Raw genomic sequence first — 14,999 nt, 5'->3', positions numbered from 1 at the left:
TCTTCTGTCGCCCTTAACTTGGCAGTACTCCTTTAATTTATGATCACTAGAGTATTAATGTCTTTCAATAATATTCAAATATATTGATTCCCATCACTAACTCACAAACACAGGGTCTTTCCAGGATCGGAATTTTCTAAATCAAAAACAAAACTATTGGATTAAAGAAAATTTATTTTATCCATAACACTGCACAATTCATCCTCATACTATATATTCTGACAATACTCTGAAAAATACATCCGGCCAGCCACATGAAGTAACACTTCTCTATTCTTCAATTCTGCAGGAACGTTGATGGTACTCCTCCGAATAGCTCACTGCTGCTGTTGCACTGTACTGTTGGCCAACGTTTGAAGTCAATAGGAGAGAAAAATCCTGACAGCAATGCTGTAATGGAAATGTAAAGGAAAAATGTTAATGAGATCAATCAACATAGAACAAATTTATAACCAAATCTAGGTATTGATGTTGAAATGTAAATCGATATTTGGTGAAACCCAAAACACATGGAAATAAGACACTAATTATTATAAAGCAGTTGACTGACAAAATGCATGCATGAAATATTAAACAGACTGAGCTAGGTATTTACTTAGTTGGAAACAAATGCAACCATGACAAATTAATTTTTCTATAAAATAAGAATGCTCTGCCCAAAAATGGCTCAGCTCAGTTAACAAAACTAAACAAAAGTGAAAGAAAGTAAATATTTACAAATTATGCATTGAAATACAAAGCATGTAAATGAATTTTAAGTACTGGGATATTGACAACTTAAGCAGCAAAATTGCTCACCATATACTCGTATGTCCTAATTGTCATAGCACTCATCAATGATGCACATGGAAGATTTTTATAGACACACATAAATGAAAAGAAAATCTAGAAACGTTTCAATGCTTCGGTCTATTCCTGAGTCAGGTTCCATGATTCAATTATAAAGCTTTCACAAATCTTTCTTATTAATAATTGTAAACTGCAGCCTCATTAGAAAAGTAAGACATTTAGCAGTAGAGTCTAGGTCAATTGTATGAGGAAAGAAACTGGCCCTCATTCTTTTAAAGGAGAGGGTAGAAAATAGCCTTCACTGAATTAGGACTAAGATGTGTCTATGTAAAAGGAATACATATAGTATATGAGGGTAGGCTGAAAACAAATGCACACATGCTTGTAGACCACAAACAAAATGACCATCAGATGCACTCCTTGTGTCATGTGGAAATAACGTTCCCCCTCAAAATGCATGCGCAGGTTTGTGGCCGTTATATTTATCCAGTGTATTCGAGAAGTGGAAGTATAGAGACGTGTTCTAGTGCTAAGTCAACGCGAGTTAAAGAGCATGCTGTCATCGAATTTTTAACTGCTAACTGCTGAATAAGTGACTCCTACTGAGATTCATCGTCGTTTAAAGGCTGTTTATGGTGACAATGCTGTTGACATGTCTACTGTAAATTGATGGGTAGTAAAATTTCATGGTTGCGAGCCTGGAAAAGCCATAATTGTTGATGAAACATGCAGCAGACGTCCAATCACTGTCACAGATGATAAATATTGCAAACTCGTCGAAGGTATGATTCAAAATGACCCGCGAATCAATCAAAAGCGTATCATAAACCATATTGGAATATCCCAGGAAGAAGTTTGTCGTGTTACAGGCAGCCTGGTGCCAACAATCTTGCAACATGACGATGCTCTTCCACACGAGCCGCACACCATACATGAAGCTGCTAAGAAGGAAATCATGGGTTTCCAAGAAGACAGTTTCAATTCCTTCTAGAATCATTTTGTATTCAATGGTGACCTAGAAATGTTAATATTTATACATGACCTCAAGAAAATAAACCATAATTATCTTTTGATTCTAACACAACACAATAGGTATAATTTGGGAGAATGAATGGATGATATGACAAACTTAAGAAAGTTGTTAACAAGCACATAATACTTTCCGTTGTTCATAAAAGGTAAGTATTTTAAAAATATAATATTTTCATCCAACACCTCCAAGCAAACTTTTCTAAAATTCCACAGTTGCCATGCTCATTATACCCTATAAGATTGCCCACCCTTAGCATATGTAGCTTTCAAAATTGATTGACACAACTTGTCTTCACACATTTAGGTCAGTAGATCTATAGTATTAGCCACGTAGATAAAAATCAACAAAAACATATCCCATTGTTTCTTTATTTCATTTGGCATCATATTTGCACAGTTTATGATGAAGAATTCAGTCAGAATATATAATTAGTTTCATCATAATCCCATCCATAGAAAAGGTAAATGCAGGAGGAGACCATTGGACCTTGGTTTTCTTTCAGCAACAGAATGGGTAGCATTGAGAGCCATGAACAGAAATAGTATGAAGGTCAACCCACTGTTCCCCTAGGTGAAATCACTTGCAGTTTGGGAAGTGTTGGAGGGTAACACATGAGATTTTAGCACACCACAGCAGATTTGAGAACATTTAACAAAATTTACATTGACTATTAACATTCTTAGTTATACTTCTATTGTTTTTCGGAGAGCATTTGAAAGAGGTGACTGAAATAACTTAATGAAAATTTTTTTAAAATTGGAACTGGCTTAGGGGGTGGGAAAACTATTTAAAGCCTTTTTATAGATCAAATGGCAGGAGTATGCATGGCTAAGAAAAGATCTGAATGGATATTGATGGGCAGGAAATTTAGAGAGAGTTTTCTGTTATCACCCATGATTAACTTTTGCGTAGAGGATATCATAAGCATGGAATTAAATGAGCTTGAATTGGGAATGATGAATGGGCTGCAAGTGGAATTGCCTCATCACCATGAGCAAGCAATTATTCAGTGCAATTCAGTAGCTGAGAAAGAAGTGTGGGATGAAGATTAATTAAGAAAGCATCAAATTTACCTCATCTTCAAGAGTAACAGGCAAAGGTAAATGGTGAGGAATGAGCTAGAAAATCTGTGACAGTGGACATATTTTAAATTAATTTTGTGAAAAATGGTCACAGTAGCAGGGAGTTCAGGAGGAGAGTTGACTTTGCCAATGTTATGCAAAAAAAGAGAACTGATGACATGCACAATGAAGAACACATTTAGACTTCATCAGAAAAGAATTTAATATGGATCATAACATAGTACAAATCCTAAACCTCATCTTTGACAATACAAAATAGAAAAGATTAGAATATTTTAAAGGTTACACATAAGTTTAGAGGAGAAAAAATAAAATTTCCATTTAAGGAAAAGTATAAACGCTGTTGGTCGACAACCAAGAAGAAGGAAAAGCTTAGACAATGAGAAACTGAGAGATGGTGATATTTTAAGTCATTGATGAAAAAGAAATTGATAGGTATGATAAAATATATCATGGGCCATTGGAATTATTCCAATAAATAATAAGTAAGAACAGGCCTCAATTCTAGTCCAGTGTGACCACAACATTGCAAAGGTCTGGTCTGACTTTGGCAAAGGAAATTTAAACTCATGTTCCATGGATTCCACTATCCACTTCAAGAGAACAAACCTGCAAGTATACCTTATGTTCCATGTCATTTTTCACCGAGAGGTACGTTGGCAACTCAGCTGCATTGCAATAGGAAAATCACGGACCTATGATATGCAACTAACGCACAAGTCCATTTCAAGGATCGGTGAGTCTTTCTGTCTAACTTTTAAACACCTGCTGGATAATAAAAGAGAAAAAATCAATGGCAGGAGGCTATTAGAATTTTTGAGGTATATTGCCAAAAACTGGAAATATTTTAAAATTTTGGAAATGATAATTTGAATAATGATTTCTGATTTGGAACAAAGAATTATCAAGTGCACTAAACTTTCACAGATCTCACAAAAACTTTTGATTACAACTCCTATTCTTAATGATCTAGACAAATATTTTCTACCACTCCCCACCTCATACTTATGTAGGGCCAAGCCAAGTGCAAAATTGTAAGGGGGTAAAGAGAGGGTAAACAGATTGAATACCAAGGCATTGTGTCTGTTAGATACATATTAGTTAGGACCAAGGAAGAATGTTATTGTGAAGCAAATGAATTCAGGCTGGAGAGAGGTCACACATTACCCTGTAATTATATGCAGCAATTGGATGGTTTTTTTACATTATATTATTTACATAAGAGGTTTTATACATATGGTTGAATTGCTCTTAAATTATTAACATTTTTTTTGCACAAGGGAAGGTTGCTATCGAGATGACAGACAATGAGTGGCACCCAAATTTGATTTTAAGTTTCACCCTAAAGTAGTAAACTTACCTGATTCCTCCTTTATCAGTTCTTGAGTTTGAACTACTGCAAAAAGGCTCTATGTTTGCCCCTACTCAGCCTCTGACACAACACCCCTTAAAATCTTTGATAGTAGACTTTGATGTCGCCCTCCATGGTGAACATGCAGGCATTATACAAAATGTTGCTTATATTATCACCTCCCAACCTGACAATCGAGACATGTGCTACCTCAAGAAACAGGACCTGCAATATAACAATGTTTAAAGATCCATCAAGCAGAAGACAGAAAAAGAAAACCTAACCATCCCTAAAGCAGATAAAGGTAACAGCATAATAATCTTAAACAAATCATCTAATATGGAAAAATGTGACAACAAGTTAATAGATAACTCCTTTGTGATCCTACCTCAGGAGCCAACCACTAGGTTCCAAAACAGTGTAAAAACAGCCTTATCTGCCAGCTCTAAACTGTTCCCAGAAAGTGAAAGGAGAAAATTATTAAAATGAATCATTTTCCTCCTAGAATTTATGGTGTCCTGAAAATTCATAAAGATGGAGCATGTTTGCCCAGTGATTTCATGCATATCACTGGCACTCACCATCAAACAAATTAGCCTCCAAACTTAATACCAACTTCAGACAATCCACTAGTTTTTCAGCAAAATATAGAGTTGAAAATTCCACTCACTTAATACATAATCATCACCATCTCTCTTTGCCTCTCAACTCCTAACTAGTTTCCTTTGACGTAAAAGAATTATTTACTTCTCAGCCCATTCAAAAAACTTTGTTACTCACCAAGGATTTAATGAGAAACTCCAACAGGAACCCTGTGTTCAACAAAGAACTCCATCTACTCATGGAACTATTTGCAAATCAGAATTACTTTTTATTCAGTAATGTTTTCTATTATCAAACAGACAGCTTAGCAATGGGATCTCCTATGTCCCACACTATTAGCATAAATATATATGGACAATTTAGAATCACAATTATTTAATTGAGACCATCCTATCCTAACTAATATATTCTACTGGTATCGCCATGCTGACAACATCATCTGCTGCCGGAAAGGAAGTATAAGACACCTAGACAGTTTACTCAATCTTCTAAACACCGAGCTACCCAAAATTAAGTTCACAATGGAAATTGAATCTTGGAAAGAGTTGAACTTTCTTGATCTTTCCATATCTGTCATAGGTGATAAACATAGTTTTGGCATATACAAGAAACCATGTTACAACGATGTGATCATCCCAGCCGATTCCTGCCATCTTACAGCCCAGAAATTGTCACTGTTCCATTCAATGATAAACTGCCTTGTCATACCCCTAACTATAAAAAATTTCAACCATGAGCTGGACATCATAAAATCAATAGCAGTATCCAATGGCTAGTGTAAACTTTGCCAATCTCTAACAGAAAAAATTAAAATCTAAAGCTATTTCCCAGTTATGCTCTTACCTCCACACATAAAAAGCCCAAAAAGTGGTGTAGTCCATTGTTTGTAGGTGATCTTTCCAATAAGATTGCACAAATTTTAATAAAAGAAAGTTAAATTTATCATTTCATAGTCCTCATTCTCTGGGAAAAATCCTTTGCCCCAACAAAGACAAACTAGAACCCCACCTAAAATCCGACATTCACAAAGTGAAGTGTGATTCCCATGACATGTGCTAGATAAGCCAGACCGGAAGAAGTTTCAAGACTAGAATAAAAGAACATGAAAGATACTGGAGAACCAATGATGAAATGTCACTCCTAGCTAAGCATCTACTACAATCATCCCACTCATGTAAATTTCACCCTGAAATTCTGCACAGTGAAAATAAGGGCAAAAGACTTGATATTTTAGAATCATTTAAAATTTTACAGTTAAATATGAATGTTCTTTTAAATGACCAATTTTTTACAAACCACTCTCCTCTCCTCAGAATCCCATTTCTACAGCAAACAGTGAAACTCCCTCTCTCCAACTGATTCCACCCTCCACAGATTTTCGCATCCACCCACCCCTTACCTCCCACTCACAGTTTTGTATGGAATAACCTTTCCCCAAAAATGTCCTTCTTAGAATCACTTTTATCGAATTCCTCAACCTGCCTCTGTCCTTTCCATGTCCCCTTCCCGCCTAACCCTTCTGTATGCTTCCCTACCCCCTATAGCAAGGGTACCAGCTACCTGCTACAGTCGTCTCAATAATTACCACATGTGCTTATCCTTTCCTCCCCTTCTTTTTAACTCTCCATTACTTTGTTTTCTCTATTATCTTTGGGTTTTCCATCTTTCCCCTCTATGCCCCCACCTACCTACCTTCCCTTCCTCAAACATGTATAAATATGATTTATTCACTATTTGAACCTTATCTTGTACCTGAGGATGGTTCTGTGAACCAAAATGTGTTGTGCATTATCAATAAACCTATGGAAAAAAGCAAATTTGTTTTTCCTTAGTTTTCTTATATGTGATTTGTTGATCATATCTATCAATAACTGTTAACCTTATCTGTTGAGAGAAATTCAAAAATTTCTATTTTGGAGAGAAATCATTCAGAAAGTGGCTATTGCATGCATTTTATTTCCCCACCCTCCTCTGTGGTCCTCATTTTTTTACTTTGACCAATTGAGTAGCATACAATATCAGTAAATTAGCCATTCCAAAATGTGACCAAAGAGATTATACATTGGATCCATTAATCAATGTATTGTCTATGTCTTTATTATGTGGTCTCACATTGGAGAAATCTTTTTAGTACTCTTGACCTCCTGTTTACCATTAGCATTATAAACCATTTACTTTCTAAAAATACTAGGCTTCAGAACGATTGAAACTATCCAATGTTTCATCCACATCCTAATGAGAGAGTATTAATCAAGAGTCTCATGGATTAGGATATGGATGTGTCCTTTGGGTGGCATTATATCTCAGTGGGTAAAGAGTCAGGACACCGACCATAAAGTCACGGCCTAAAATACAGACACATATCATTGGAGGACCTCTTGCAAAATTTAAGATATGGGATTGGCTATACTGCTGAACTTGGGAAGGAAAAATAGGTAGTGGTTATCTACATAACTTTCACTTCTTAGGATGCAATTCAAGGTGGTTTCTACTAAACACGGTCATGAAGAACTCTGTCCCTATCTTGATATTCTGAATCCTTAATGAATAAAAGTGCTCCCGCAGTCCAAATTGAGTATTGATTTTCAAATATTTATACCATGCTACCCCTTCACTGATTCAGGCATTTAAGCAAAAAATAATCATTTTGCCGTTGATAAAAATTTCTTTGTATTTTAGTTCTCATTGTAAAGGCCACACTGTGAATGACTTCCATTTACCTTTCATAATAATCAACAAATTTATAATGCTTAATTAAAAATGGCTACTAGTATCACAGAATAGGGTGTGAAACACGGGATCCACATGAGGATGCATCAATTATATGAAACCACACCTGTGTGTTCAGCAAGATCAAATGAGTAATAGGTGTAATCATTATGTCCATACACCTTCATAGAATCTATTATCACCCACTTTTTTATTACATTGTCAAATATCTCCATAATTAGCAAATACTACATATTAGCATACTGCAGCTACAAAATGTATGCAATGACTTAATGGTAAAGTACCTACATGGTTAATTTATACAGTGTCTTTGGAGGAGTTAATGTGCAATTAATTCAGGATATTTTGAATTATCAATTATTTACATGGCATCAGCCTGATTTCTCGTGCACAAAAAATACTTAATTAGCTAACAAAAGAAGGAAAGATTGAATAAAATATAATTAAAAATAAATCTGGATTCAGGAAAAACCAAGGAAGAAGTGAGGCAATACTCTGCTTGATAATACTGCCCAAAGAAATTATGCATGCAAACAAGCCATTATATGTGGCATAGGTGGACTTGAAAAAGGTCTTCAAAAAAATCAAATAGAACGGTCTGTTCAAGATGCTAGCATTGCTTGGATTGGACAAAGATAACAGAAGAGTAACCCATCACCTCAACAAGAAACAATGCAACAATTATGAAAATGAAAAATGGAAGGAAAATAGAAGCCAAAATAAAGTAAATAGAAATACAATAATGCAACCTCTAGCCAGAACTATTCAATATACATCTGGGAGAGGCATTAACAGAACCACAAACATTTGGCATCAAAGGACCATACCCTGCCTGAGCACATGGCATTCAGGTACAAATAACTTTATTTAACAGAGGAGATAGCTTGCTTCTGATTCAGATTTTTCAATTATTTGGCTATCAAAGATGATATTGCTACCAAAATATTTTTAACTTCAGCATCAACTTTTATATGCAGATAGCTTTAAATTCTGTTATTAATTCATTTCATATTTTAATTTTTCCTATTATACTTACATCAACATCAAAGTGAGAGGGCATGAATTAAAAACACTAGTTAAAATTTATACTACTTGGAGCTAAATACAACGGTAAATAAAATATGATATGTGGGATCAATAATAGGTTTTTTAAAACCAGAATGTACATGTAAGTAAGTAAAACAATAGAAACATGAGGATACAATTCAAGCTAAATACAGACACCTCCATCAATTATAAGACAGGCATTCATCCACACTATAAAACATTCTTTTGAATTAATAATATCTTAATTTACTCTTATAGATCACTAAAAACATATTAGATTTCAGAAAAGAAGGAAGTTTATTGAACAAAATAAGTCCCATGTTCTTGAGCCCTTGATATGTGCACCTTGTGCACACAAAATTGATGTGTAGATTGTTTATGTTGAGGGTACTGGTTATTGCGACCGTCAGCATTAGTAGGGAAAGTCTTTAGGTCTGAAGGAGGAATCGCGGTGGAAATGATGAAACCTCCTAACAATTAACAATGTTTATTGTGTTCAGCAAATTACAGCCTTGATGAGATGATCGAACAGTAAATATTCAGTAAATATTCGCCCGTGCGGTGGCGAAGCCAGAAACGAGTCGTTCACCAGGAAGCAGCGTCCTTTGATTGACCACGATGACGCACGTGACAGTCCAGAGCCAGTCAGAGAGAGAGAGAGTCCGAGAGTGGCTCTGGCGGCGTGGTTGCGCCATGGCGGCGGACCCTGGTGGCGAATGCCGGAACCCAAAACACTTGCCGGCGAAGGCACGCTCGCAATGGTGCTCAATGATAATTCAGGGTCGAGCCGCCACAGGTCCATTCTTGTGTACACTACAGCAGTAGAAATATAAATACATGGAAGAGGTAAAAGGTTAAACTGCCTAAATAATGGAAGACTAGGGGCATCGTATCTAACATTAGCTATCAATTGTACAACTTTTTTTGTAATTTAAAAATGGATATAGCCTGTGGGGATGAACCCCAGAAAACAACATTTGAAACAATATGAGAATAATACAAACCATAACAGAGTGAGAGAAGAACATGATTAGAAACAGCAAAGTGGACTGTCTGGATTAAGAAACACAGTGGATTGAGCATATCAATAGGAGAATCCCAATAAAGATGACAATTTAAAAGTGTATTAAGAAATTTCACTGACTCAACCTGAAGCAAATATTTACCTTCTAATGGTATTTTCAACACTTGGGATGGCGTGTTCTTATGAGCAAATTGTATTACTATGATTTATCAGCATTAATTTTGAGGAAATTGTTTATAGACCCTGAATGAATTTTCTGGGTTACAAGACTGCTACTGTGAAGGAGTTGTTGGGGTAAGGCCAAGGAAATCAGAATGCTAGTGTTGTCAGCATATAAAATGAGATAACTGCCAGGTATGCTGTTCAATATATTGGGTAGATCATTAATATATATTAGAAAGAGTGTGGGCCCGAGGATGGAACCCTGGGGAACACCTTGATTGATTATTTTAGGGGAAGAAGTATATTTCACTCCATCTTTATAGATCATAGCATGCTGAACCCTGTCTTGTTAATTTGACATCAACCATTGTTTTGGTGAGCCTCTAACACCAATCCTATGTAATTTTTCAGAGGGTACATTATGGTTGGCTTGATCAAAGGCTTTGGTGAAATCAAATAATAAAGTGCAGGTATTAAATTTATCATTCAGAGCACTGTGTAGATGATTAATTGCATCATATATGGCAGATGTGGTGGATTTGTTCAATCGAAAGCCATGTTGATATGGGGTCATTATACCGAAGGATTCTAAGTATGGAACCTAGCGGTGATAGTTGGATTTTTCAAATATTTTTGAGAGTTGGTTTTGAATAGCCATGGGTCTATATGAGTCAAGATCCAGAGGACTGCCTTTTTTCTTAAAAAGATGAATGACTTTTGAGGTTTTCAACATGGAGGGGAAGATACCCTTGATTAAGGAAGCATTAATGAGATGCAACAAAGGGTCCTTAATTAAATTAAACCAAGCCGGATGATAAAGTTAGGTATTTCATCAATGCCTGCACTGTATTTACTGCCACAGTTGTTTACAACAATTTTAAGTTCGATAACGGAACAAGGGAAAAGGTAAAATGAGGTCATCAACTCACAATTCAAGGAGAGACTAATTAGCCAATAAAATAATGCTTAAGAAGCAATTCAATGCCTCATACTCTCTGGACTAAAAAGGCTGAAGGCTGGCTTCATTTATAGATATATCACTCAACATATACGGCCAGTTCAAATCATGGGCGAATTGAAAAATCGCATTCTACCCCATAGCACATTGACCAATCCGCGAGGTCATATTAAAGATGGCAACTCTACCGATGGGCATTACGGTAGATAATTTAGACGAATATAACCTCAGTTGAGGAATTTCAAAAGATTACATCCATGAGTTTCCGCACTATTTACTTTTCATTTTTAAATAAAACGATGGATTTTCTGCCGAAAGAGATCAATTGCTGTCGAACCCTCTTTTCATTTTCTATAATCTTTTGTCCCGAACACGTACCAAAATATCTAATACTGTACATATATAGTCACAAACTATTTTTCAACATTTCTCAAAATTTAAATTTTACAGCTCACATTTCATTGCAAAATTAACGCTCCGAAATATTATGTACAACACAAACTGCTGATAAATATGGCACTGACCAAGGAAATATCACTGAATTGAATGTAATAACTGCATTTCCTCGCACACATTCAAGCAAGAAACGATAAGAATGATCACGTGATGATTTTCACAACTTGTGAACATTTATTCCAGTAAAATTATATTCTTTTACCTTTTGATGATTGGATCCTCGAATTCCAGAAGTTGTTTGAGCAGAAAGACACCAAGAACTTCGTCCGCATGAAACTTTCCATAACTAGTACCAATTACTTTCTTTCAGTCACCTGTGACAACAAAGGCATTATCAAAAATTACTGAGCGTTAATACTTGTATTAATGAAAATGCTTATTTTATAAATAAGACATTACCAGCCATAGCAGAAAAATATCCTCTGATTACTCATACCCAATTAACTGTGCCTCACTTCACAAAGTCCCGCTTCTCGTCACCTATTCCGCTAGTCATTTATTTTAAGTTGCGCATATTCAGGGGGAGCAGAGGTAAGCAAAGTTGGCCGAGCCAATTTCGAAAGTGTGATTTTTTTTAATGGAGAGGGATTGAATTTTAGAAAGAAACACATTAAAAACTTTCGGTCGCGAAAATTTAGAAAAAATAGCTAACAAAAATTTTAAGAAGTAATGACTGATAACTATAGATCAATGATTGACCAAAGTTTAAGTGTCAGACCTACTAAATAGTAACCCACAAAGGTTAGTTAACCACAGAGCTGGTTTATGTTACTCAATCATATCTGAGTAGAGAAATATCTTTTAAGGATTGTATTCCACCTGATATTTTATTGTGTTTCTTTCTCGGTCCTGGGCTTAGGTGCGCAGACCACAACACATTTCTATCTGACGCTGTCGGTTCAAAGAAAAAATCAAGAAAGTTTCATGACATCATTCCTGGGACGTCTCCTTGCTTGAGTGAACCTGTTCTTAATGTAGGACATAAAAAATTGAGGTAGAAACTTCTTTATATCTTGGTACTTTATCTTGCCGTACAAAAATCACCATGAGCATCGTACCGTAATGGTAACTTCTTTGTGATAAGCTTTGCATCTTTAGTTTAAGTCTGTTCCAAGAGAATTATTTAACATGGAGCTAAAAATATCATTCACTGATCTGCTCTGAACTGTCTTTTACGGTATTATCCCTGGAGTTGGCAATTTTTCTTGTAACCAGTCAAGTCTTATATTTCACATCAAGTGAAAGGAGGATCATCAAATCAGTTAGTGTCATTCTGATTGAGATGTGCTTCCTTACCTGCTAAATTATTTTATGTTTTAAAAATGAGGAATGAGAGGATTGGTTATTATTTTTATTCCTCTACATTTCCCTTCCGATATCTTTCCATGGGCCCTTCAATTCTATGTGAGCAATGACATAGCAGGTACTATAGTGTCTTAAGGTGCTGCAGTAATTACCTTGATCTTTTGCAGTTACGGAATGTATGGTCCAAATGGGAAAATTTAAGGAATTTTTGTGATTGCCTTCAATATTGCCACCTTTGTCATGACTTCTTAGGTATTATCATGAAATTCTCATTCATTTTTCAATTAATTTTTTAAAATGGAAATTTAATTAAAGTGTGCATTTGACTAATTTTTATTGTTTTCGTAATTTTGGGTCCCTATCGAATGTTTATCCTGCTTTGTAATTAATGTTATATCTTATATAATGTTGAGTTAGATGAGAAATTGTTCATTGACATTATTTTTTCAGGTTATTTCCATCCCTGGGAAATATGGCTAGCAATCATCCACCCAGTGTTTCATGCTGTTATTGTAAGGGACAATTACATGATGTGTACGGCTATTGTCTAAAATGTCCAGAAAATACTATAATATGTCAGCAGTGCATTGCAAAGGGCGTTGAATTCCAATGTCATCATAATAATCATGAAACCATCATGATGAGAGTTGACTTGCCAGTGTTGGAAGTAGGCTGGACAGCTGCTGAAGAGCTAGATCTCTTGGATGCCCTTCTTAAGTTTGGCCCAAATGATTGGGTTAATGTCTCTAAATCTATGGGCTCAATGCGCAGTCCAAAAGAAATAAAGGAGCATTATCTGCGAGCTTATCAGAATGATCACCACTTCAGGATTAATCCACCATATATTGCATATCGTGCTAATTTACACGATCCTCCTAGATTCACATCAACATCTATTCTTTATGGTGCTTTCTCTGGTTATAATGCTCCTCGAGGAGACTTTCAGACAGATTATGATAACGATGCAGAGCACATACTTACCAGCTTAGATCCAAAGTTCATGCATGAACCAGTTCAGGGATGGAGTTCTGAAGAATGGAGACTGGGGAGGGAATTGGTTTTTGCAGTTGTGGATAATTACAATAAGCGCCTGATTAAAAGGAAATGGTGCCATGAAATCATTAAAGAGCATGGCCTTATCCACCCACAAAAAAATTTTTTGTGGTTGCGTCGCTACGATGATTCAAATCTTCAGTGGGGTAATCGTGTTGGGGACAGACAATTTTTATCATGCCATGGGATGAATTCCCAATTGGTGAAGACTCTAACCAAGTTAACTCGGTTCTTAAGTGGATTAGAGATGGACAAATTGCTTGAAGGCATGAAGTTGGAAGCAGATCTTAGAGCGAGTCTAAATGAGCTCTACGAGCTTCGTAGGAATGGTTTGACAAACTTTCATGTGTCATCAGTGTACAAAAAGTACTGTCACCGCCGTGAAGAATTTTTAAAGGAAAGAAGAAAATATTTACTAAATCCATTCTCTAATTGGAAAAATGCATGCGATGGCAGAGCAGCTAAGTTCCCATGTTTGGTCAACCAGTCAAGGCGTCCTGCTCCTCCTCTCAATATATCCAAGCTTCCAGGTTGCAATAAACTTAGTGCCAAGGAACGTGAATTGTGCTCAGTTGCACGTTTGGTACCTAATAGTTTCATTGAATTTAAGAACATATTAGTTGCAGCATGTATTAAAGAAGGTGGTCTTCGGCTTCTTCAAGCTCGTTCTTTGATAAAGATTGATGTGAACAAAACTCGCAAGCTCTATGATTTCCTCATTGAAGAAGGGGCAATTTATCATCCATAATATGCCAACAAAATTAGGCTTAGTGCATATTTTTTTGAGTTATATTTTGTAATTAATATCAGCTTTCAAGAATATTATATTTTTGTATGGTGGAGGTAAATATTCCTCAGATATACCAGCCTCTTGTTCCTTTTTAAAACATTATGTTGTGTGGAAACTTAAATAAACATGTTCTTAAGATGTATTTGAATTCAAAGTATAAAAAACATTTTTGTAAATATATCCACAGATCTGTGATATTTCTCATTTACCAGAATACTGTGGGTCCTCTCTTTAGTTTGTTCATAAATTACAGTAAATTCAGTTGATGTTCTCTGTGAACAAGTTCCTGCCCTACTCTGCAGTTGAATACCATAGGACTGAATGATGACTTTGTTGGCAGTACATTACAAGCCCGGTGAAATAGTCCAAGGCAACAGAATTGCATTACTGACTGGAGGACCCCAGGTTTGATTCCTGAGCACCCTCAGCTTCACACAATGTGATTTTTTTAGTACAAGAATTTCCTGGGAAATCATAGGCGGCACAGGGAAAGGACCCCCCTCCCTTAGCCTGATGTGGGAATTTAACAAACCATTGGGCATCTTAGTATTGGGTAGGTCTACCCTCACCTATCAAACTGACCTTTGGGCTGATAACTATATTTACAGTTTGCATT

The 14,999-nt window shown here is 35.9% G+C and overlaps 1 protein-coding gene and 2 long non-coding RNA genes across 3 annotated transcripts; 1 reads left to right on the top strand and 2 right to left on the bottom strand.

Annotated features, from left to right (window-relative positions):
- Window positions 1-226: 226 nt before the first annotated feature.
- LOC139694422 (uncharacterized) lies at window positions 227-4,465 on the bottom strand. The gene is made up of 3 exons (XR_011702134.1): window positions 4,265-4,465; window positions 3,526-3,672; window positions 227-390 (listed from the first exon to the last, which is right to left on the bottom strand). It is a non-coding gene; the product is annotated as an uncharacterized lncRNA (long non-coding RNA).
- Window positions 4,466-9,062: 4,597 nt separating this feature from the next.
- Window positions 9,063-11,715, bottom strand: LOC139694377 (uncharacterized). The gene is made up of 3 exons (XR_011702125.1): window positions 11,635-11,715; window positions 11,438-11,549; window positions 9,063-9,448 (listed from the first exon to the last, which is right to left on the bottom strand). It is a non-coding gene; the product is annotated as an uncharacterized lncRNA (long non-coding RNA).
- Window positions 11,716-11,758: 43 nt separating this feature from the next.
- LOC139693838 (transcriptional adapter 2-alpha-like) lies at window positions 11,759-14,563 on the top strand. Its single transcript, XM_071592139.1, has 3 exons — window positions 11,759-11,766; window positions 12,095-12,229; window positions 12,991-14,563. The coding sequence occupies exon 3, from the start codon at window positions 13,013-13,015 to the stop codon at window positions 14,339-14,341; it is 1,329 nt and encodes a 442-aa protein (XP_071448240.1). The 5' UTR covers window positions 11,759-11,766; window positions 12,095-12,229; window positions 12,991-13,012; the 3' UTR covers window positions 14,342-14,563.
- Window positions 14,564-14,999: the final 436 nt, after the last annotated feature.

The sequence above is a fragment of the Hetaerina americana genome, unplaced genomic scaffold (genome assembly GCF_022747635.1).
Source record: "Hetaerina americana unplaced genomic scaffold, ioHetAmer1.1.p SCAF_5, whole genome shotgun sequence".
Taxonomy (NCBI): Eukaryota; Metazoa; Arthropoda; class Insecta; order Odonata; family Calopterygidae; genus Hetaerina; species Hetaerina americana.
This window is presented reverse-complemented; position numbering and strand designations above follow the sequence as displayed.

Coding starts and splice junctions, on each gene's coding strand:
- LOC139693838 (XM_071592139.1), top strand. CDS start 13,013: ATGGCTAGCAATCATCCACCCAGTGTTTCATGCTGTTATTGTAAGGGA.